General features: G+C 48.5%; 1 protein-coding gene across 1 annotated transcript in view; it reads left to right on the forward strand.

Moving 5' to 3' along the window:
- The first annotated feature begins 21,750 nt into the window (after positions 1 to 21,750).
- Positions 21,751 to 25,484, forward strand: part of Tmem132d (transmembrane protein 132D) — a 614,141-nt gene continuing 610,407 nt past the window's right edge. The window contains exon 1 of the mRNA XM_051161423.1: positions 21,751 to 22,169. Within this exon, the coding sequence (XP_051017380.1) occupies positions 22,091 to 22,169 (79 nt within the window). The 5' untranslated portion in view covers positions 21,751 to 22,090. The remainder of the gene's footprint in view (positions 22,170 to 25,484) is intronic.

Raw genomic sequence — 25,484 nt, forward strand, 5'->3', positions numbered from 1 at the left:
TCTTTTTTTTTTTTCCTTGCTTCTTCTTCTTCTTCTTCTTTTTTTTTTTTTTTATTAATTTATTCTTGTTACATCTCAATGTTTATCCCATCCCTTGTATCCTCCCATTCCTACCCCCCGCCATTTTCCCATTATTCCCCTCCCCTATGACTGTTCCTGAGGGGGATTACCTCCCCCTATATATTCTCATAGGGTATCAAGTCTCTTCTTGGCTACCTGCTGTCCTTCCTCTGCGTGCCACCAGGTCTCCCCCTCCAGGGGACATGGTCAAATGTGAGGCACCAGAGTATGTGAGAAAGTCATATCACACTCTCCACCCAACTGTGGAGAATATTCTGACCATTGGCTAGATCTGGGAAGGGGTTTAAAGTTTACCTCCTGTATTGTCCTTGGCTGGTGCCTTAGTTTGAGCGGGACCCCTGGGCCCAAATCTGCCTATCATATTGTTTCTACTTGTAGATTTCTAGGACCCTCTGTATCCTTTTTATTTTGCTATTCTCCCATGCGTCTCTCATTTAGAGTCCCAATAGGATGCCTTCCCCTCTGTCCCAGTTTCCTGGTAAGTGAAGGCTTCGTGGCATCCTTTGACTTCTAAAGGTATGCTGTGGTACTGCTCTCTCTCCAATAAAAGTGTGAAAACAAACAAGCACGAAGGAGCGGCAAGATAGGTTAACGGGTAAAAACACTTGCTGCCCAGCCTGATGACCCAAGTTTGATTCACATGGCGGGATGAGAGAACCGACCCCCACAAACTGTTCTATTTCAGGCATGTGCCTCCCCCTAACATAAGCAAATGAATAAATAAGTGTAATTTTGGAAGTTCTTTAAAAGATTTTACTTGATGTGGGTTGACTGCTACATATTAAAGTCATAATTTTCCACTGAGCCCAACTTCAGATGGAATTTCCTCAGTGGAGTCTGTCATTATGATTTCCTTTGATTAATATGAATGGAGAAAACTGTTTATTGTATTAGAGCATATTATTATTATTATTGTTGTTATTATTATTATTATTATTATAGATTTCATTTATTTCTTTTTTATCGCGTGTGTTTGCCTGAATGTACATGTATGCACCATGTAAGTGCAGTACCCAAGGAGGCCAGAAGAGGGCATTGGATCCTCTACTGCTGGAGTTACAGACAGTTGTGCGCTGCCTTGTGTGTGCTGAGAACAGAACCCAGGTCCTCTGGAAGAGCAGCCAGTGCTTTTAATAACTCATTCAACTCTTCAGTTCCTAGACCTTGATTATAAAGAAACATGGTCTCTTAAGAAGTTCAAGCACACTGTTTATATTTCAGTTCAGAGGACAGAAACAGACCACGCCCCAACCTCACATGACAGTCAGCTCCAGGAAGGTGAAAGGCTACCTGTGAGAAAATGCAGCCACACAGATGTAGGCCATTACTATTTCCTTGTGCGGTGAGCCTTTCCAAGGAGCTACCGTGTTATTCCTGCAGGAAGAAACAGTGGCTCAGGTAGGGAGTGACGATAGACTTGAATAGTGTACATTTTGGAGTCTTAGTATGTATATGCTAAAGATGGATATTCCTCATTAAATCATTCCCAAGGGTGTTTTTTTTTTTTTCCTCTCAGCAATACGAGCTGTCTTTGTTACTGTTCTTTTGCTGTGAGTAGACACCATGACCAAGGCCACTTATAAGAGAAAGCAATGTAACCGAGGGCTTGCTGACAGCCTCAGAGTGTGAGGCCCTGATCATCATGGCAGGGAGAAACATGGGGACGTGCGGGCAGGTGTAGCGCTGGAGAAGAAACCGAGAGCTTATATCTAATCCGAAAGTTGGAGGAAGAGGAGGAAAGAACAGGTTGGTATGGGCTTTCAAAATTTCAAAGCCCGCTCGCAGTGGCACACCTTCTCTCTCAAGGCCACACCTCCTAATCCTTCCCCAAAACAGTTCCACTAACTGGGACCAGCTGGGGAGCAAACATTTAAACATATGGGCCTATGGGGAGCATTCTCATTCAAAACACCACATGTGCTAAACTAGAAGTGGTCCATCACGTGGGTAGCAACTTACCTTCAGCTCCAAAGACCGCCCCCCCCAAACTCTCATTTCTAAGCCTCTGTCATGGTTTGATTCTAAACCATCACCTGTGTGTTTGTGTTTTGAATGCTTGGTCTCCACATAGCAGTGCAGTCTTGAAGGCTATAGAGACCTCAGCTGGTAAAAACAGGATGCTTTGAAAGTCATGTTAAGACATGCCTTTTTTTTTTTTTCTTTCTGAGTTACCATCCTCTGCTTCTGGTTGGCTACTATGTGAAGAGTCTCCTCCACACCCTCTGGCCACCATGAGCTCAGCTGTTCCACCATCCTGCCACCCCCGACCATGGTGGACCAAGACACCATGAGCACTGTTAAACTGCTGTTATTCCATTAAGTTGTTTGTGCCTGGCATTTGGTCACAGGGCAGAACAATCATTAACACTATGTCTTTGGCCTGTAAATCAGCCCAGTCAATAGTGGGCCCTCAGCCACTGCCATTGGCCATGGCCAATACTAGTTTTCAGCTGTCATTATGTGGCCCTGGGCTAGCAGGCCACCTCTTCCCCGTGGAAGTCTCAGAAGGTTGCAAGTCCCTGACCCCAGCTCAGTAGTTCACAGATTTCAGAGCTGGTATTTCCATGAGTCTTTTGGCTTTGTCTCTCTGTCGCAAGATGACTGTAGAACACCCAGGGTCACTTGCTGAGGTCTCTCACAAAGCTACAGGAAGGACTCCAGGCACAAAAGGACACAGAGTCTAGAAGTGTCCCAAAGATGCACACCGAGGCAGAACATGGAGGGAGAATGGCTGTAGACTTCTAACTGGATGAGTCCAAGATCAGGTGATTTAGTTCTGCTTTGATTTGCCAAGTATACACACGCCTAAGAGCCATGTGACTAGCTACGGGAAGCACAGAGATCACAGGGTGGGCACACACTTACTTGGCAGGTCATACTTTCTTGAAGAAGTGTGCCATCATGCTTATAGCTTGAGAGTAAGGCACATGGTGAGTGGTTAGAATGAGCTGACATGCTGGGTGTCCCTCCTCTTGGGTAAGCAGATGGGATGACCATGCTATCTTGATTAAAGCTATAAGGAACAGCAGTGGCAGCGGAAAACTGTTCTCTCTCTAAGAAACAGGGAGCTGCTATGCACAGGGGTGGAAGGGAGAGGCCAGTCCACCTAAACGGCTTCTACTTGGGGAGTTTGGAAGCCTTAGTATGCAGAAGAGAGGTGGGTGATATTTCAGGTCGCTTGTTTCAGATAGCCTCAGAGGGGCTCCAAAACATGGCAGTGTCACATTAAGTAATGAGGAATGAGCCTCTTGGATTAGTTTGACCAAGGGAAAGCACAACTCCTGGTGCCATTTGTTAGTTTGTCATCAATCTGTCACCTGTCTGTTTGTCATCTGTCTATCTGTAATTTGTAGTCACTGGCCTGTCTGTTTTCGGTATGTTGTGTGCATGTAATCTGTCTGTCCCTGTTGCCTGTGTGTGTGCCTGGTATGTGTCTGAGGTCTGTCCTGCCTGTCCCCCAAAGGGATTTGCTCTGTACTTATCAAACAGCCCTGACAACATGACACATGAGAAGAAAATGAGAGATCTTTATAGAAATCTTTAATGGAATTTTATAGGGAAAAAGTTATATTACTGACCCCAGCTGACCCAGAATAGCACCTAAAACCTCATGTAGATGCTATTAACCTATAGCAACATTTATGGAGTATTTGTTGTATAAGGTTCCTTTCAGTGCATTGGCTGCTTTCAGCAAACGATTACTGCAGCACACAGATGCACACAGGTGTGTGCACGCGTGCATGCGCATGCACACAAACACACACTATTCTGGGTCAGTGGCATGAGAGAATACAGAATTTAAGATTAAACCTATATTTTTATCTTAGGGTGTAAATGCTTCCACATGGGGGAAATCCAAGGCAAGAAGGTTGGCTACATTGTCTCTAAAAGGTAGGCCAACCTGAAACAGACCAGGCACACAGTAGGACAGCAGGCTAAAACACATAGTAGGACCGCAGGCTAAAACACATAGTAGGACAGCAGGCTAGGTACACAGCCTTAAATGACCTCAGGGCATATCATACACTTTCCGTGAAGATCTAGAGAAAGTCCATTCTCTTCTAAAGGTAAAAGGTATTTTCAGGAAAAAAAAAATATGTCATCACAGGGAGAGGTTGGGAGATGGCGGGGGGTTGGGGGGTGCGGGGGGACGCTCCCACTAGGTACTAGGGAGTCACAGAAGAATTAGATGGAAAAAGAACAAGGTGTTTGTGGTTTTGCAGTGGTATTCTGGTGTTAGTGTGGAGGGATAAGCAAGACCGTTCCGCTCTATCCTAAGAGAAACAGCCATGGTCTGTGAGAGGGCAGAGCCGCAGAAAAGAGAGGAGGGCGGGACTGTAAGCAACAGAACGCTGGGAGAAAAACTTGAAACAGAGCTGAGGATATATAGAGAGAATCAAAGGGATGCTTTTGATGTTATGGGAAATTCAAGGTTTGTGGGTGTGTGTCTTATGTATGCTCGCATATTTGTATGTGTGCCTAGTACCCATGTACATGTGGGTATACACCTGTGTGTGCAGAAAGCAGAGGCTAATTTTAGCTGGCATTCTTTAAGCGATGTCCACCTTGGGTTTTTGTTGCTGTTTTATTCTGTTTTGTTTTGTTGCTGTTTGTATGATTTATTTATTTATTTATTTATTTATTTATTTATTTATTTGAAACAGGATCTCTCTCTATATCCCTGGCTGTCCTGGATCTCACTATGTAGAGCATGTTGGCCTTGAACTCAGAGAGATCTGCTTGTCTCTGCCCCCCAAATGCTGCAATTAGAGGCATGTGCCATCATGCCTGGCATCACCTTGTCCTTTGAAATGGTCGCCCTCTGGCCTGGAACTCACTGGTTAAGTTAGGTTAGATGGCCAGGACTCAGGGGTCCTCCTATCTCTGTTTCCCCAGTGCTATGATTATAAGCTCATGTTATTGTCTCCAGCTTCTTATGTGGGTTCTAGGAACAAATGCAGGACCTCATGTTCGCAAGGCAAGCACTTTACTGGGAAATGTAATGACGATCTGAAGATGTCTATCCACCAGGCGCCTTGCAAACCCACATGGACCACAGGAGGAATTCCTTGGACTGACATGGAACCACCTCTCCATGGTGTGAGGCTGGGATGAAGGTAAGGACATGTGTGGAAATGAGGAAGCCATGTTCCCAGGGTACCGCAAAGGCAAACAGGAAGATGAACTCTTAAGTTAGCAGGCAGGTGGACCACGAAAGAAGACGGAACAAAATGATTCCCATACAACTGGGAATCAGCACCAGGAAGAAGTAGGCAGGGTCAACTATAGCCGAGAGTCAGGTCTTTGCCGAGGACCTGGGTTTGATTCCCAGCACCCCTAATGGCAGCTCACAAGATGTCACTCTAGTTCCTGGGGGTCTAATGTCTTCTTCTGACCACTTTCTGGCACTTAAGTATACATACACATGTGCAGCCCAAGCACTCATACACTTTAAAATAAAATAAAATAAAATAAAGATACTCACAGTCAGCTGGGCACCTGCAATGCTGGGCAATGCTTTCACCTACAAACACAGGGAAGGATGGTGCCAAGCAAGTTGTGAAAGGGAGAATTTATCTCATGTTGACAGAGAAAGACACTTTTAACAGCAACTTCAGACGTGACAATTAAGGACAGATAATGACTTGTGCTCTGTGAGTAACTAATGAATGGGTCCTGTGCTCTTAGGAAGATGTGACGTGAGCCAGACTCACAGATAAATGGCAAAAGCCACCAACAATATGGAGCAGTTGTCATGATTGTGTAGTTTTCAGTGCCAATTAGATGTCAGCGCCCGCTCTTGGAGGAGGTCAGTTACTGATGCAAAATGACGCTACTTGGATGTGTGACACACATCGAAGAAAAGAACGCCTGTCCACGCTTCTCGACTTCCTTAGAATTCTGTCTTCTTTTATTTGTCAAATATGAGCTTCCTGCTCTCAGGTCCTTTTCCCCCCTGGGGCCCAGGTAACTGGTGGCTGCTTTGTTTATCTTTCCAGCAGAGGAAAACAGACTCTCACCTCTATGTGCCAGTCTGAGGGTTCTCAGAGGCTGCCTGTGTCTTCCCCTGCTCACCGCCCACCTCCCCCCCCCCCCCCCCCGGCAGGCCAACTGGCACATTCATCTCCTAGACCAGCCACTGCAGCCCAGGAGAGATGGTGACCTGGCAAGGGTGGGTGCATTCAGGCCACATGGCTGGTCCCATGTCTGGGCAGAGATATAGTCAGAATGACAGAGAGGGTCTCTCAGCACTCAACCATCACAATCCATATATTCAGAAGCTTGTGCAAGGAGCCTCCCCAGCCAACCCCACATACATACAGGTGCTTGCACATGTTACACATCTTGGGTGCATCAATGTCTATCTTAGTATGGACACGCTTATGGCATCAAGCTCCATCTGTAGGTTAGGATACAGGTGTACATGGGTAGATTGATTGGAACGCCATAGATCCAAAGTCACAATTATCCTGGGCTATCTTCAACATCCTCAGTAGCCACTTGTTACCCACTGCCGTGCCTGGCCTAATATCCTGTGACTATCGGACGCAACCTTTGAACTGTATTAACTTAGGCCTCCTAGCTTCCACTAAGCCAAAAGCTGAGGAAATCTTCAGACAGCACCCCAGACCTGCCTAGTCAGAGATTTCTCTGCTTCGTTGTGTGTATCCTGTTTGCTTGATGATCCCACCAATGTTGCTGGAAAAACTGCATTGATATATGACTCTCTTTGTTCTATTACTATAAAAAGACAGTGAAAGCATTAGCCCTTTGGGAACCTGGTTCTTGGAACAACCAGAATCAGTGTTCCTGAGCCAGCCATGCTCACTACTCGTATTTGGCATAAAAATAAACTCTAATTGTTTTGGAGAAAGAGCTGTGTCTTGTATTGCCAGCTGACACTTGAATTGAGTCATAGTTGTTCTAATAGGGATAGAGGTCTGGGGTACCTGCCTGTCTCAGAAACGTTTGTGCATCTTACCTTATAAGAGTTGGGGGGCTTTGAGTTTGGAGTGGGTAGCCATCATCAGATATGAGTAGAAATTGCTTCTGGCTTATTGCCTCCTTTTCTCTGAAGTTGGACTCTGTCATCCTGAGCCGAGGTCCCTTCCTGTTGAAGGGGAGCATCTAGGTGGTATGCAGTGTATGCGCAGCACAGTCAGTCTGTGACAGACAGAATAAACCTGGGACCCTGGGTATCAGGAGACCAGCACTATTATCCCTGGATTGCCCTGTGGCTCGCTCTGGGGGATCTCACATCATCTTGGCTGGCTTTGGAGCAGTGGTCCTCAACCTTCCTACTGTCACCATCCCTTTAATACAGTTCCTCATGCTGTGCTGACCCCTAACCATGACATTATTTTCATTTCTATCTCATAAGTATAATTTTTTTTTTTTACTAATGTTAAGAATTGTGATGTAAAAGTCTATGTTTTCCCGATGGTCTCAGGTGACCCCTGTGAAAGGGTCATTTGACCACCAAAGGGGTTGCGCCCCACAGATTGAGAACCACTGCTTTAGCGTGACCTGCATGGACCCTGGTTTGCTCCAGGGGTGCTGTGTAGCAGCCTTCTCTCATTACCACAGAGTTTGTGTTCTGGTTTATTAATATACAAGATGAACAGATGTCTAGAACTCCTGAACATCTGTATTCTAGAGTTTTTCACAGGAACCCCCTACCCCAACACTCATTCTCCCCTCTAGGATTTCTATTGCAAGTGGATACCCAGAAAACATTGCTTCAGTGACCATGCAAAGCATCTCCTGGTAGTGGGGCCCCCTTCCTCTACCACCCCCAGCACACATACTCAACACTCCTGTGCAGCTCACATCAGGTTCACCTAGGTGACCCCCCAAACTCTGGTCACAGATATTTCTAAATCATTAGCCTACAGCCCCCTTTTGGGTAGCAATCCAGGCTGACTTAATAGCGTAAAGCAACCTTATTTATTTTTCTTATGGTCTCAAGGTCTGTGGCTCAGAGACTCACATTGTCAAGCTGGTTGTGTTGCCTGTGGCACCCAAGACCATGTTTGGGGAGCATTTAGAAGCCATAGTGATATGCTGGTGGGCGTGGGGGGCTCTCTGCAAGATTATAGGTCTCAGCTGAGGGCCCTGCTGTTAGGACCACTCCCTTGGACACTCAACTGTGGCCCTTTCTATGAGGTCTAGCTGTCTCTGTCTGAGGCCATCAGCATGTGAGCCTCTGGGTTCCAGCAAGCAAGGTGGACTCCACCTTGCCAGAGCTCCAGTTGTCACCTCACCACGCTGTGACCAGTGAGGAATGTCCATTTAGATATATGAACACTGGTAGAAGCCCCCTGGGGTGGGGTGTGATGGTCTCATTGAGATGAGTGCACTTGGGGTGGGGGGTCCCCTTGCCTATCACTGGAGGATGTACTGCCCCTGTTAGTTTGTATAAAGGCGATTATTTGGATCATAAAGGGCCTAGGTAACTGAACAAAACCAATTCTTTACCACTCATTCATTCAGTCATTTGTTCATATTTTTCTTTTTGACACAGAGTTTCTCTGCATAGCCCTAGCTGTTCTGGAACTTGCTCTGTAGACCAGGCTGGCCTCAAACTCAGAGCTCCGCCTGCCTCTGCCTCCCAAGTGCTGGGATTAAAGGTGTGTGTCACCACCACCTGGGAAAATTTTTTCAATTGCTTATAAAAAGGGATTTAGTTATGTGAAGCCCTCGTGCGCCACAGTGCATGTGTCGGGAGTCACAGGCTAACTTATGGGAGTCTCGTTTCTTGTTCTACCAGGATGTGAGTCCTGGTGTTTGAACTTAGGTCATCAGGCTTGGCCAGCAAGTAACTCAACCCTCTGAGCCATCTCATAGGTTCTGGGTTTATTTTCATTTTTGTTCGTTTTAAGACATGCCTCTCTACCCCCCCTCCCTTCCTGGCCCCCAGCCTCCGCGCCCCCCGCTCCAGTGACCTGCTACTACTTACTGCAGCTAAGCCCTGCCCACTGCTTCTTATCAGCCCTACATGGTGCTATTATCTTGATTCCATCAAGTGATGGACCTGTGGGTGAAGTCCGGGCCCTCAGAATCCACCTTTCCCATCTAAATCCCAATACAAGTGTCCTATTGGGGATGCTCACATTCATACTCGCTTCGGGACTTCCCGATGCTGGTCATTTCCCAGCTCAGCGTTTGAAGCGATACAGCTAAGGGACCTAGAGAGAAGCGCCTCGTGGGGGTTCAATTAAGAGCAGCGCAACTGTAGCCAAGTTCCGCAACCCCCCAGAGCCTCTGTTCCAGGACCTCTCAAGCGTATAGAACACATTACCACCCAGCTCGCTGGGCTGAGACTACTCGCAAAGGAATGTAGTGAAAGTGCTCCCATCTCGGAGCAAGCAGTCAGAAAGAGAGCAGTGGTTAGCGTGCCTTCTCTGGCAGGACGGAAATGCATTCCATAAAACCAGGCTTTTCCCCATCCGGGCCCCTGTCTGCCTCTGGATCTAGCTCACTGGGCTTGTGCAAGGTCAAAGCTAGCTTGGGTTTTCATTGCATGGTGTTAAATTGTCTCTGTGGAGAATGGGCTGGAAACTGAATAGCCTGAAAGTATGGGGCTCCTGCGGGAAGCCAGAGCTCCGGTCCCAACCCATTAATGGACTCCTCCTGAACTTGGAAGTAAGCACCTTAATTTTTGTTGCTGTTTTGGCTGCTTTTTTTTTTTTTTTTTTTTTTCTTTCTCTCTTTCTCTCTGCATAAAAGACACCGAGATCTGGGACAGGAACAGACACCTTCGGTTATTGCATTTTCCCGGTGATAGGGGCGGCAGGTGTGTGCTGGTTGCTGAGTTCTCATTTTCTTGCGCAGTTGGGAAATGCTGACTGGGCTGGAAGCCGCTCCGTCGCACATTTTCGGAGCTTGTGCCCGAGTCGCTGGTTGCACCTCCAAGTTCAAGCTGAGTGTCAGACGTGCCGTTTTAAAACAGTGTTGCTGGGGTGTTTACATAACTGTAGCGGGGCAGGAAGTTGTGGAAGGAGGTTCACCTGGCTGTGATGAGGACAGGGCACCTGTCCTGGGATCATCAAGTGACTCTTCATCACAGAAGGAGATCTCTTGGCTCCCCCAACAGATACACCCTCCCCCTAGCTGTCTGTCCTTCTGCAAGTGTGTTTCTGTGGGTTCTGTCTTTATGTCAGTCAAGGAGACTCAAAGCCAAAACAGCTGAGGTGGGGGTGGTGAGGTAGGGTGGCGGGGATGGGGCATGGGAGGCATCGGGTGTTGGGGGGGAGGGGGGAGGAGAGCTATCCATCTAGCAGCTGAACTAGTGAGCTGGGCCTGGGAGCTCAGGACTTGATCCTGGGGCTAGGGTGGCTGAGGCAGGGGGATTGCCCATCAGTTTAAGGCCAGGCTGGGATACATAGTGAGTTTCAGATCAGCCTGTGTGCCAGGAAATTTATCTTGCCATCACTCCTTCATATAGTCTTTTCTTTGCCATCTGCCTCTGCCATTAATAGAACCTCCCTCCCCCCCCCCCCCACTGTCCCATATCTTACATTCTCTGCCATGTGACTTTCTGCCGCACCATGGGACCAGAACCAAAGGAGCTGAGGCGGCTGTGACCTGAACCCTCTGCATCCAGGACCCCTAAACAAATCATTTCAACCCGAAGTTTTCCATCCCAGATTTTGGTCACAGATATTTGAAAGTAACTGAATACATACAAAAAGAAAAGCTCCTTGCCTCAGTTTCCCCGCAAAGATACAAGAGGTTTGATGAACTCAACCTCTGGCTTGGGTGCATCCTTCTCGACAACTGTTCTCCCAAGAGACAGTAGCTACATAATAGCAGAAGAAACACAGCCCTGGCACAAGGCAACCTGCCTGCTCAGACTGAGGGAGCCATGGCAGTTGGAAGGGGGACCAGCCCTAGTCATTCCTCAGTTAAATGCAGAAGTGCATAGAGAGCCTGCACTGTTCTGCAGCGCTCGGAGCAGAGAGAACAGAGATGTCAATAAAAAAAGAACCAAGCTTGATTTGGGGCTTACCTGAGCTCCCAGATCTCCGAGGAGACACACTCAGAATTAATAGTGCTGGTTCCTGTTAGAAAGCCCAACCCAGGATTGCACCGTACAAGATGAAAGCAGTTATTTAAACATTATTATCACCAGGAGGCATTTGTAATGAGGTGTGTTCAGCCAAGACCTCGAGGAAATGAATGAAGCGTAGAGGGGTCGGATGGAACGGTGTTGCTCACGGAGGAAACTGTCTATGCAAGGGCCACATGTCGTGAACAAGGCTGTGTTGGAAGTAGTACTGTGGGCAGGGATGTGGGTGGTGGTCACACAGCCTTGTACAGCATTGTCAAGAGCTCTGGCTTTTCATGGGAGAAGGCCAAGCAGCCTGGGAAGCTTTGGGACTGAGGAATATGATACACACACACACACACACACACACACACACACACATACATATATATACATATATGTGAGTGCATACACACACGTACACACACATATAGTGAGTGTGTGTGTTCATGTGTTCGCATGTGTATGGAGATGAGTAGCCTCAGTTGTCATCCACAGGCATCATCCACCTTGTTTATTGAAACAAAATCTCTCACTGGCCTGGAACTCCAGATAGGCCAAGATAGCTGACCAGTGAACCCCCTAAGGATCCACCTGTCTCCCCTGGCCATCACTGGGATTACAAGCATAGGCCATCACACCCAGCTTGTTTTTGCATAGGAGGATTTACTTCTGCTCCCTGTGCCTTTAAGGCGATCACTTCACCAACTGATCTTTCTCTCCAGCTCCCCACCCCATGGTTTATGTCCCCCTCCAATATTCTAACCAAAGTGGATACAGAATCTTCACTATGAGGAGAGACAACAATGAGTAATTTATCTTCTGTTAAGAGGACTCAGCTCGCTGTAGACTGCTCAGAGTGAGGCGTGTGTGGAGACAAGGGGTGACTCACTCATGGCACTTGGGGGAATAAGGTGACATGGGTAGCACAGTGGTTGACAGCTTTTCCATCTAAAGCTCTCTGTCCCCTCTTTAAAAACATCTTCCTAGTAAGAGCACTGGAGACTCACAGAAGCAAAGCGAGTTTATTTTACAACCGTTGGATGTCGGACATCAGCTCAGAAGGGTGTGCGCATGGATTGAGCACAAGAAAGATGGGAAAAACATACTTTGTAAATCCTGAAGGCACAGCCCCTTTCCCCTTTCCCCACTCGTAGTCAACCAGGTGGGAGACTGTGTGATTAACCCTCGCTTTGCTGGCCCAGACACTCCAGCCAAATTGGGAACTTCCGAAAGCTGATTTTTTGGAAAGGTATTTTGAAAATATTTGCTAAATGTGTATACTCGAAGCACAGATTTCTCATAATGGAAATTTCCAAAATTATTTCCAAAGTTGTTTCCCATCCAGGAATGCCAGATTAAAAGAAAAAAAAAAAAAAAAAAAAAAAAAAAAACACTCCAACAGCTTGGATTCTGGTTCATTTCGAATACACTGCTGGATGACAACCAGACACAAGTAGCCACTTGCAGATCAACCTGGAAAAGGAAAGGCTGGTTTTGACAGGAAGTCTCAATGTGACCTTGTGAGGCTGTTTTGCAAAGGTGGTGAGAAGGAAGTTTAGGGTTTCCAACATTCTGCTTTTCAGTGGTCTCCAGAGCTCCACGATTTTTTGTTCTAACTAGTCATAGTCAGTAAACTTAACCCTCATCCGTGATCGATAGGTCTTTCACCTGAAACTCACACACAACCACGACGGTCCGCAGCACCTCCCACACTCTCTGTGTTGAGTCTTTCTTTTGCTATGATTTAATGATGAGGTGGCAGAGGGGCGGGTACCATGGTGGGCCCATACCAAAGTGTACCCCCTGAGGAATTACAAAACAACAAATCTGGTATAAGGAAGCTTATTGGGGAAAGGAAGAGGGCTTGGAGAAGGGCTTTTTTGGGGGGACTTGGAGGGAGGGAAAAGAAGGGGGGCCTAGGACAAAGAGACAGCGGGAACAGAGGGAGAGGAGGGGCAGGGAGGGGACAGGAGAGGGTAAGAGAGATGGGGTAATGGAGGTCCTTATAGCCTGCACACACCTGGTGGCAGCAGGTGATGATGTGAGACACTGATAGGGCCCCGAGGGCGGGCCAGCAGAATCACCTGTACACTAACACCCACCCCTCTCGTGCTTTTGCAAGGGATCCATTTGATGCCAGAGTGTAGGTGCCATAGGCCTAATGTGTGTCTCCCCTAAAGTCATGTGTGGGTATTGCCACCTCTAGTAGGATGGCATCAAGAGAGGCCTTTGGGAGGTGGTGAGGTCAAGGGGAGGAGCCCTCATGGGTGGAGTTACTATCCTTGTAAAAGAGACCCTGGGGAGTGCCCTGGCCTCTCCCAATGTGTGAGGAGGTTTCCCTGAACAGGTGGTGCCTGGAAGCAGCTCTTTTCTTCATTCTTTTAAGTAATCTGTGATATTGAGAGTAGTGCTGGCCCCGCACCCTTTGAAAATCATTAGCTGCTGAAAGACTGAATTTCAACTCAGGTGTGGGTAAATGGGAAAGAAATAATTCATATCACTTCCACAGTGCTTTTTTCCTTTTAAAAATATTATGACTATTTTCTGTATTTTTGAACTCGTTTCCAACCCTCTCCCACATACCTCTCCGTATTCTTGACCCATTTGTCTTTCCTTTTTGTTTCCTAGACAATTTCAGTTCTGTTTTGTTCTCATTCAGCTTATACATACATGGCATTATGTGACCATATGAGATCTAGGAACCACAATAGAGAGAAAACACGTTTTGTTTGTCTAAGATTGACTTAATTTACTCAGTTTGATTATTTCCAGTTGCTTCCATTTTTTGAACATGGCACAATTTTAGTCTTCTGTATGGCCAAATAGAATTCCATTGTGTGTATAAACACTTTCCTTATCCAGTCTTCAGCTGGTAGACACCTGCATTGCTTCCATATCTTAGCCACTGTGAATGGTGCGGCAGTGAACACTGATGATGTGCAAGCATATAGGATATATTGACTTAGGGATTTTGTGGTAAATACCCATGAGCAGTGTGTCTGTTTATTTTCTATCACTCTGTAGGGCCAGACACAGGGTTTCCATAATCTTCATAGACTTGGTTACCTTCATTGTTTAGGTGATATGGTGAGATACCTTTGCGATATATATGTGTGTGTGTGCGCGCGTGTGTGCGTATGTATGTATGTATGTATGTATATCGACTAAGGGAAGTGTTAAAGAGCATATGCTCCTTAGGACTGATTTGTTCCCTGGGAGGGAAAGCAGGTGCCTGAACTGCCACGTGCTACCACTAGGAGCCGCTGCAGGCCCACTGATGTACCCATTGCTGCACCTGCCGCTTCTACCCATGCCATCTGTGTGCCTTGGCCCCACAGTGAAGCGCAGCTGTGCTTTCCAGCTGTGAAAAGTGAAATACTTGACACCCCCTCCCCACATACACACCCTGGCCCTTTACAACCTTGGTGCTCATTAAAATAATAGTTACAATAATTACACAGTCCTCATGTTGCCTTTTTTTTTTTTAAAGTGTGGGGAAATGCTTAAATTATCTTTTATACGTCCTCCCTCACAAGCAATGTACTGTGTTTATTGCCTCCAGTCTTTCCTGGAAGGAAGAAAAAGCTCACACGAGTCACAAGAAAGTTACAAGACCTAGGAGGTTTTCTCCTAGAAGAGGCATAAGTGATGAACAGCTAATTGCTGGGGGTGGGGATGGGGATGGGGCGGGACATGGACACTCTATAAGTTGAGGATTGTTGGTTATTATGCTTTGCAGCAATGCAACTTCTCAAGTCAAGCATGCTCTTAAAAGTAACCCCAATAAGCACACGGATCCCAAACAAGCCAGGCTTGGGTCGGAATCGTTTCGGTGGTCTACCACTGGCACCCTATCTGGGGTGAATGGATGCTCGTTCTTGTCCCTCCCTATAAGAAGTCACACATCAGTTTCAGTACCACTTGGTCACTGCATCTATTCTATTTTCAGACCCAGAGAACTCACTCCTGAGTGAGTCACTGGTCATTTTTTTTTTTTTTTCTTCTGAGACTGACGTCGCTCATGTGACAAGTGAAATTGGAGTTTACAAGCGACTGGCTGTGTGGAATCACACTGGATGCATCCCATATTGATCGGCCTAAGCGCCAAGCAAACACAGACCTTGTGATAAACTGAAAAGCTGGCGCAGACTTGATAGAGTTTTCCTGAAGACATGTGTGTTGAGTGACAGGCGGCGGGGCCAACCAGGTGCGTCCTCACCATTCCCAACTCTCACACGGAGGCCTGCTCTGAACAGAGAAGTCAGTCCCGCAGGGAACCAGGAGAATCCCTGTTATTAACTTGGTGGTGTTGGAAGGCTCGTGCTAAGCATGAAGTCCCTCTAAGTGATAACTACCCCCAGCGTTATTACTTTCATATTCCCAAGAAGCTCCTTTAAACCACTCCAAATTAGGCCATGGGCAATATGCGCAGAGCCTCATGCTGAAAGACCACAACATGTTTACAGTGCCTTTGATGTTAGGAACTCACAAATTGGTGGCTGCAACTTCCCCCTTTGTGGCCATTAAGCCTTCCTCCAGGGCAGGATTAACTCCCTGCCTATCCGTTTCATAAGATAGAAGGAGGGAGGTGTTTTACATTGTAGCAAGCCTGCATGCAAGCTGGGTCGAGAGATCTCCCCCAAAGCACGCAGCCTTTCAGGCCCATTAGAAGATTTGATTTTTGACCCACACAAAAGAAATCAAGGCATTCAGATGTTTAGCCAGGGTAGCGAATTGATCCTTCTGACTCGTGTCAAATGTTGGACTCATTACGGGATTGTGTGGCTCAGGCCTCCTCCTCCGTGTCAGGGCTCTCCGGTGCTTGTGACCCACTGGCTGCATAAATGGCAGTGACTGTCTTGTTCTGGGAAAGCTGAGCTTTGGCTGACCTCCTAGCTCCTGCAGGCTGACAGCGAGCTTCACAGAAGGTGGACCAGGGCCAGCCCCCAGCTTGCATAATATCCATCTCTTCCAGCCTCACGGAGGAGGCAAACGCTCCCCAATCAGGCTCGTTGGCTCCTGACATCGCAATGACACTCTACCAGACACAGGTCCCGACGTCATCTGAGCCTGCCAACCTCACTTGCTATTTGCCCTGGTCCTGAACACGACAGTAGCCAGCGTCGTGGGAGCCTCGTGGAAGCATACCACTCACTTGTTGGCTGTTGTCTGAAGAGAGCTGGTCAGTCTTATGTCAGAAAGGACCGAGACCAAAAATCAGTGCGCGTAAGCAAGAATTTGAGGACAAAAAGAATTGGGGTTCATCTGCTAGGGCCAGGCCAGCAAAGCCTACAGTTGTGGCACTCTGACAGGATGCCATGGACCCTCTGGCTATCTTTATGTGGGTAGTGTTTAGCATATACCACCGTAACACACTAACAGCAAGCCTTCCCAACTGAACACAGTTCCATCTCATTGTTTGCCAGCCGGGGGAGCCTCCGCTTAATTGTTGCTATGTAAGATCCCATTGGATTTATGTCATATTGATTGACATATGTGCCAGGCAAACGCCGACTTTGTGATAAAATAAAAAGTGGGGATAGGCTCCCTGTGATCAGCTGTGATCCCTGCGATCAGCTGTGATCTGTGGGAAGAACAGGGAAGTTGGGGGGGGGTCACCCTGAGGTGTCCTGAGCTCCACTTGAAGGCCGCATACAACCTCCCACCTGTGGGCTTTGGGCCTAGCCACATGTCACCTCAGGAGGGCCATGGTGTGACGTGGTTCTCTAGCAGATAGAAGCAGCCAGTTTCAGGAGTAGATAGATGGTTTCTGTCACAGACTTAGGGACAAATGGAAAGCTCTGGTGCATTTTGGCTGGCAGACTTGCGGTGCCAACCATGTTGAGAGAATCCTTACCGCACCAAGTCTTCAGTGACCAGAAGCAGGATGTATTTAAGCAGCCTTGCCCATGAGTCAGCACCTGGTGGAGAATGGAGGCCCATGCTTTGCTCATTTAAGGGACAGGGTGAGAAATCACTAACACCCTGGAGCCCTGGGAGGATGTGAGTGGGGGAAAGACAGAAGGGAGAGGCAAGAACAGTACAGTACAGAGCACAGTTACTGGGAAGAATGGGGTATTGCCGGGACCCAACAAGACAATTGGTTTCCTGCCAAATTCCCCTGTAGAAAGCAGAAAGCTTGGCTTCGCGCATATCCATGCTGGGCTGCAGGCTCAAGGGGGCGCCACCGGCCTGCAACAGCCATGGCTTCTGGAACAACTTCCATTGCAGGGCAGGTGCAGAGGAGAGCGACAGGTGGCTGTTGGCTGCCTCAACTTAGTGGCCTGCACCTGTGCTCAGATCCAGTCAGTCAGCTGACTGCTGGGAAGGACTGAGTGACAGATGGGCAGGACCCGACGCCATTTACCTAGGCACTCTCTGGAGCACGCAGTGTGCCTCGTGGCTGGGAACGAAATTGGCCAGGGGGCTGATCTGTCTCCGACTGATTTCATAACCACACCTCGAAGTTTGGGGAAGTTATAAAGAAAAAGGAAGTTCAGGGTCGTGTGGTTTCCCTTTCCAGGCCTTCCTGTGCCAGTTTGCAATTTAGAAGTTATCCCACGCTTCAGAGACTGATGGGACTTAATTCTCAAAGGAGACACAGCTGAAGGAAGGGGTGTACATGAAAGGAAAAAAAAAAAAAAAAAGTAAAAATGGTAAGTTCCAGGTAAACACTGCACTTTGCATGGAAAGGCAAGCCTTCTCCATTTTCCTTCATTTTTTTCCCTTGTGCTATACGGACTGGCCGCTCACACATGCTGGGCAAGCACAGTGTTTATCACTGAGCTATGGCATTTTGAAATGAGCACACTGGTACTGCTCTCAGTGGTCCTTGCCTGAGTTTCTCTTTGTGTCATCGGAAGGTTGGAGGAAGTGGGGTTCAGTCTTACATAGTGTGGTTTTTCTAGTGTCTGTGGTGATGCCTTCATGCCCAAAATGGCCCACGTGCCTGCAAGAATGGACATTCACCAGGCTGCATGGGAACTCAGCATCCTTGCCATCTTCACCAGCTTTGGGACATAAGCTGGTATTTCTAAAATGACTGGAGAATGTTGCCTTTCTGTAAAATGGCAAGCCTGCTCTGTGTCAAGCGTCACACACTCAGCACGGACGGTTAGTGCTACTTAATCATCGGTAGATTTTGCTTCCAATTGATTTATAGCTTTGCAGATGAAACACGTATTCTTGGAGGAAAGCACACTTGTGACCATTGATTTGAGAGCGACAGGGCAGGTGAATCCGATAGGAAGGGTGGAGGGAGTCCCTCTGGCCCTGGGCTGCCGCTGAGAACCTGGCAGGCTGCCAGGAATGCCTGCAGGTCTGCCTAAGGAGTGGCTCTCCCACCATTATCTGTGCTAATTGCCTGCAGAGGAGTGGGCACGCACATTCCAACAGCCCCATGAAGAGAGTTGGGGGCGGGAGAGTCGGCCTTACCTCTTATTTTAGCCACTCATCAGGCCTGCACAGTTTGAATAGAGGAAATGTTTGCCAGATAACTATGTATGATGAAGGAATTCCAGGCAGCCAGTAGACTCTTTTATCTTAAGGACGTAGATAGAGAAGCCTTGGGTGGTGATACACCTTGAAAGAGTCACCTGCTGCTTACAATTCAGAGGGGGAAAAAAATGACTTAGAAAAAAAAAGTAAAGTCATTTTTTAAAACTAAAAAAATAGAGGCTATTAACTTCTAGGAAACGAACTTAAGTATTGTCTTTAAAATAGACTTTGGGGCTGGGTGGTGGTGGCACATGCCTTTAATCCCAATACATGGGAGGCAGAGGCAGGTGGATCACTGAGTTTCAGGACAGCCCGGTCTACAAAGCAAGTTCCAGGATAGCCACAGCTACACAGAGGAAATCTGTCTCCAAAAAATAAAGTTAAAAGAAGAAGGAGGAGGAGGAGGAGAAAAAGAAAAAGACCTGGAGGTGTGGAGAGATGGCTCAGTGGTTAAGAGCACTGGCTGTTCTTGCAGAGGACCGAATTTCAGTTGCCAGCACCCACATGGTGGCTCACAATTGTCTGTAACTCTCGTTCCAGGGGAACTGGTCTCTCCTGGTCTTTGTGGGTACTGCACATACATGAAGCATTTATATACATGTTGGGAAAGCACTCACATTCATAATATAAAAATAAATAAATCCTTACAAAACATACCTGAACACACACAATTAATTGTATCTGCCGCTGAGAAGTAAGGGGGAAGCTTGGTTAGACGTGAGGGGTCACTCTGAGAAATGTGTGCCAGGGATGAAGCAGCAATGCCCCCCCCCCACCCCCAACCCATCAGTCAGAGAAAGGAAGATGTGATACATATTGATGACTCTCTCTCAACATACATTCTATCATGGTGGCCCCAGTGTGGCCTGGGATTTGTCAGTATGGCATCCTGGAGCACCACCTACTTTGGCCACATTGGCTTCAGGGCCGGGCACAGCTGTCATTTCAGTCAGGGTCTCAGCATCACCAACTCTGTAAAGTTTATAAAAAACAGAAACATACACACACACACACACACACACACACACACACACACACACACGGGGGGGGGGGGGCTTAAGAACTAAGCAAAAGAGCCTGTCGGTGGTGGCGCACGCCTTTAATCCCAGCACCCAACCCTCGGGAGGCAGAGGCAGGTGGATTGTTGTGAGTTCGAGGCCAGCCTGGTCTACAAAGTCTGGAACAGCCAAGGCTATACAAGAAACTCTGTCTCGAAAAACAAAAACAAACAAACAAACAAAAACAAAAAAACTAAGCAAAAGAACACCAAAAAGACAAAATTTAAGAAAGACACACAGGAAAAGACAGTGGTTCCCAGACATGGATTGTCCCCTCTAGCCAGATCCTGTGAGTCCTGTGATTGTCAATCAATGTCATAAATTTAGAGCCACCATGGAGACTCACCTCTGGGTATTCCTGCAAAGGATTAACTGAAAAGGAAGATAATGCAGAATGCCAGTGCTAACATGAATGGGCTGAGAGCCTGGACTCTCAATATAAAGGATAGAACATGCTGGGCATCAGCCTTCCTCGCTCTGTTTCCTGACTGCACATGCAATGTGGCCAGCTGCCTTGTGCTCTTTGCTGCCATGGCATCCTAGGTTGGCTTCTGTGGCTGTGAGAAAACACAGCAAAGGCAGTTTGGGGGCGGAAAGGGTTTATTTCATCATACAGTTTAAATTCATCATGGAGGGAAGTTAGGGGGAGGTACCTGGAGGCAGGAACATGACACAGAAGCCACGGAGGAGTGCTGCTTACTGACTTACTCTCCATGGCTTTTGCAGCCTACCGTTCTTATACAACCCAGAATCACCTGGCCAGGGGTGGCACTGCCCACAGTGATGTCCTTCCACATCAACCATTAGTCAAGAAAATGTCCACAGACTTGTGTATGGGGCAATCTGATGGAGGCATTTTTCTCAGAGGAAGTTTTCTCATCCCAAAACATTCTATCTTATGTCCACTGGACAAAATCTAGCCAATGCACATTCCTTCCCTGGCTGGGAACCCAAGCGGACTCGTTAATCCCTTAAATTGCCTTTGTTGAGGATTTTGTCACAGCCACAAGAGAACTGACTAACACACTTCGTTTTTTTACCCTCAGAGGTGAATTCACCCGTTGAACTGAGTCTGGGTTTCTTCTCTGAATCTCCAGACAATCTACTTGTTTTCGAGGCTCCATGGAGCAGGGAGGGGGTCTTGAGCTCAGAACTCAGGCATGGGAGTATATCGGCCTGAGTTTGCCTTAGAGATCCTTAAAGGCATGAGTGGAGAGCCATGCCTGTTACTTTCTCAATGCAACATCTTCCCCAATGGGTCAATTCCCTGATGCCCAGAGGCCAGCGAGGAGCCAGGATGGAAATCTTCCAGGGACAGCAATTTGGGAGTCATTATGGGATCCCAGGGTCACATTCAAGAGATCACTGGGAACATTTCAGTTTATGTTAAGAGTCGTAAGCTGTCCTTGCCTGAGGACCGTCTGCAGCCCCAGGCTTTGAGAAGGAGAGGCAGAGGGCCTTTCGACACCTGTTGTGAGCGTGGACATCCACGCAGATCCTCATGCGTGCTTGCCCGGGGCTGGCGGGTATCCACATCCTCCTCGGAACATCCCCCTCCCATTCGCGCACAGGGAGGCTGGGCGCCCCGCAACCAGGAAGGTGGGACTTACTTTGCGGATTGGGGCTCGCAGCTGTCACTCCAGAAGGGTGGGGCTTAAAAAGAGGGAGAGAGTGAGGGAGGGCGGGTGAGAGAAATTAGGAAGCAACAGCCCTAGCCGGCCTGGGCACGCTGCGCTGGGTGCGCTCGGATGCAGCCGCCCCGGGCCCGCGCCTCCTCGTCCGCGCGCCGCTCGCCCTCCGCCCCAAGCGTCGCGCGTCTCCGGATCCCGCCGTGCGCTCGGCGCGCGTGGGGTGCCGGGCCGGGCTGGGGTGGAGCCGCAGCGCCCCGCAAACTTTGGGCGGCGGAGCGCGCGCGCGGAAGCCCTGTGGCGCGGGATGGGGGCGGCGAGGCTACGCTCCCCGGGTCCCTACGCGCGCCTGGCCACCGGCCCGGGGACCCCTACGCCGCCTCTGCCCGCGCCCTGGGCCCCGCAGCCTCGCAGCCCCGCAGCCGCCCGCGCGCGCTAGCCCACCGCAGCCGCCCAGCCCGAGCCGCCAGAGCGCTCTCCGCGCTTGGGGACCTAGCACCGGAGACTCCCCTTGTGGAGTAAAATTCAATTCACGAGCCAGTTCCCAGAGCGGTCTAAGCACTGAGGTGAGCTCGGCCTGTGCTGAGGGACCCCAGAGCCCAAGCGGCCTCGCTATGGACCTGTGGGGACCCGGCACAGGGCGGCCCTGCTGCTCGGGTCCCTAGCCAGATGCGTCTTGGCCATCCAGCTCAGCTTCTGTTCTCTGGCGACATCCCTCCTTTAGCCAGGCGACACTACGGAGGAGCAGAGGACCCGCGCTCGGAGTCTCCAGGATGTGCCCATCTGAGATGGGGACGCTGTGGTACCTTTGGTCTCCCGTGCTCATCAGCCTGGCTGCCCTTTTTTCCAAAGGTGAGGACTCTCTGGGGCTACCTGGGCCGGAGACTTAACTTTGCTGAGAGTGGATGTGTGTGTGTGTATGTGGACGGCCCAGGGGGGGGGGGAAGAGAGGGAGAGAGAGAGAGAGGGAGGGAGATAGAGAGAGAGAGAGAGAGAGAGAGAGAGAGAGAGAGAGAGAGAGAGAGAGAGAGAGAGAGAGAGAGGAGAGGAGAGAGAGAGAGAGAGAGAGAGAGAGAGAGAGAGAGAGAGAGAGAGAGAGAGTACGTGTACGCGGGCAGGAGGTTTGCGGAGCCAAGGTCTGGGCAGGCACCTTGGCAGCAGGTGATTTCCCTGGAAGTCTTGATAGGATGCCTGGACCTGGAAGCTTCCTAGAATTTGGAGTGGACTTCCCAACTGCTCCCAACCTTTTTAGAAATAAACCCGAACAGTTATGCTGTATGGCGATGTCCCTTTCAGGCCAGGGTCTCCTGGGTCTGCCTCCTGAAGCTGCTGTGGTGGGGACAGTATCTCCACAGGATGTTCTACTGTCTGTGTGACCCAAGTTGTCCCAGTGGGGTCCTAACCTGGGTCTGTGAGTGGAGGCAGGAAGTCCCTCCTACCCCCCATTTACCTGCTCTGTTACTGGCTCCCTCAACTCCCTGTCTGGCACAAGCAAATTTGGAAGCTGGGATCGGAGATGCCTTGCAGAGCGATTGATATCCACAGGACACTGTAGAAGGACTGTACAGGTCTTCCTGACTGATCAGGTGGTTTCTATTAATGGGTAGTTTCCTCACCCCCCACACTCCCTTTCTAGAACGAAAGTCAAGATTCTTTGCAGTCCCCCGCGTGTTGGAAAAACCCTGTAAACAGTTTTCTTGTGACTATTTATCAGGAGACGACATCTCTCTTTGAAACTTCCTGGGCAGTTGACAAGCACAAGGTTTTAATGATGTGTTGATTTTGGTTTCTGGCTTTTTTTGGTATCTGGGAATCTAATTGCTTTGGATCTTGTAGAGTTAGGCAGATTGCTTTCATGTGGGAATAGTTTGGCCAGGAGGGGGTTAGGTGTTTACTCCTTTGTCTTGTCAAGTGCTGTTGAAAGGGGCTCAGGTCTGCTGATGAGGAGTAGCTCCCACCCTGGGGGGGGGGCACACTCTAGAGTTGTGGAATACACTGGAAACCAAAGAGGGTATTGGTGAAAAGGACAGGACCTTGGTTAAAACCTGCCTCCAGGACTGATGCCACTTGAGGTGTGCTGTATCCCTGTTGCTTGGTTTGTTAAGGAGAGGCGTCTCTGTTTTTAATCCACAATAGCAAGGTTTTATTAAGCAAGGCACAGAGTGGCTTTGAACTCTACAATAACAAACGATGGTGTTCCCTTGTTCCTTTACTGATGCCTTCATTATGAGCAGCACCTTTCCCTGGGTGCTTGTGAACTTGTCCTTCAACAAGGTGCTGTTTGTGTGTGTGTGTGTGTGTGCGTGTGCGTGTGCGTGTGTGTGTGTGTGTGTGTGTGTGTGTGTGTAACCTCTCCTTTCTTAATGGCTAGAACCCAGCTTGTCAATAAGGTTAATGTCATGGAATGCAGGGCAAATTCTGTGCTCGGACTTTGGAGATGGAGCCTGCCTCAGTCAGGCTGTTGGGGATGGTCAGAATGCAGGGAGTCTTCATGCGTCTGTAAGCCCAGCTGAGTGTGTGCCGGGTAACTCAGCCATGGGTCTCAGCTGGAAAGAATGAGGATGAGGTGTCAAACTGGGATCTCGAGGGGGCAGACGTGACATAAACCCAGGGACAGCTCGCTGTTTGTTCCAATTTATTTTCTACTTCCCTCTCAAGTTGCGTGACTACCTGTAAGCTCTTTCTTAAAAAAAGCTTATGTGTGTAGCAAGTATGTGTGCGTGTAGTTTGCAGGTTAGGATGTGAGTGCTCGTGTGTGTGTGTGTGTGTGTGTGTGTGTGTGTGTGTGTGTGTGTATGGAAATGCCTGTGGAGGCTGGAAGTCAACAACAGGTGTGTGTCTTTGATTGTTCGCCATCTTATTTATTGAGGGGTGATCTCATGCTGAACCATAGGGGATCCCTTGAGTCTACATCGATGGGTTTATAGGTGGCTGCCATGCCTACCTAGTGTTTACATGGGTGTTGGGGATTAGAACTCATGTCCTCACCTTCCTAAGGCCAACACTTATCCCTAGAGCCATCTCCCTATTCATGTCTGCAGGTCTAACTTAAAGTCGAATTTGGGGCACACTGCAAAGAGAATTTCAGCCAAGTTATTACACACACTCTTAAAATATCTAATTTGCCTGAGACTGAATTAAAAATGGAGTTAGTATCAAAATTAAATATCTATTTTCTTGTGTTACTGTTTTCCCCCAATAGGAACCCTTAAATACAATAGGACACATATATTCATGTGCTAATAACCTTGGCTAATCAGCCCAGTGACCTTGGACTTTATATATGTATATATTGCAAACCTACCCTCACCTGGCTCTTCGGAAATTCAAACATAAATAAAATGTTCTGTCTTGTGTTTCTGTCTCCTTGGGACCTGGGGGAGTGGGGGTCATAGTATGACACAGATATGAAATGATTTGCTGCCACCCTTGGCTTGTGGCCCCCGAACTTCTCTGCTGAGTGACCTTATGTGGCTAGGGAGCTCATCTTGTGTTTCCAGTATAGGACTGGTTAGAAACTGGATGTTGCTGTCTACAGATGCGTGAGCACTTGGCTCTGAGCTTTCCAAGGGCGGCGGGGGGGGGGGGGGGGGAGCAGGTATAAGGACACTTAGCCGAGAAGAAAAGAAAAAAATCTGTGGGCAGACTAGAGACAGCCAGAGACCAAAGCGAGTTTTAAACGCAACGTCTGGAAAGCTGCCACTTTAGACCACTTGTCCCCACCTTCTCTTTTCGCTAGTCACTCTGCATTTGTTCTCTGCCACATGCTCGTGAGAAGCAAGCAGATGCTGATACCCACAATGCTGGGAGAGGCGCCTCTGCAGAGTTGTGGCATTTCTGCCTGGGCTGTGATGCCATGTGCCCTGCCTGCTGCCAGCTGGGTGCCATGGGACGTCCTATGGCAATTCTCGTCCTGGAATAACTGCTTCTAAGTCAAGCGCCTCCGTTCTGCGTTAGAGCGTGCCTCTGGGCAGTGGGAGCAGCCTCTACTAAGGGAAGGTTGAGCTCCTGCGGCCTTGGATGGCAGGGAGAGAGCCTCAGTTTATAGTGATTGTCCCATAAAGAGGGGTTACTTTTAGGGCATGAAAAACTTAGAAGGAGAGATAGCAAGAGAGTATGTAGCCATACATGGAGTGACGAGGAAGAGAGAAAAGGAAACTGGCTTCA

This window comes from Acomys russatus, chromosome 19, assembly GCF_903995435.1.
Source record: "Acomys russatus chromosome 19, mAcoRus1.1, whole genome shotgun sequence".
NCBI lineage: Eukaryota > Metazoa > Chordata > Mammalia > Rodentia > Muridae > Acomys > Acomys russatus.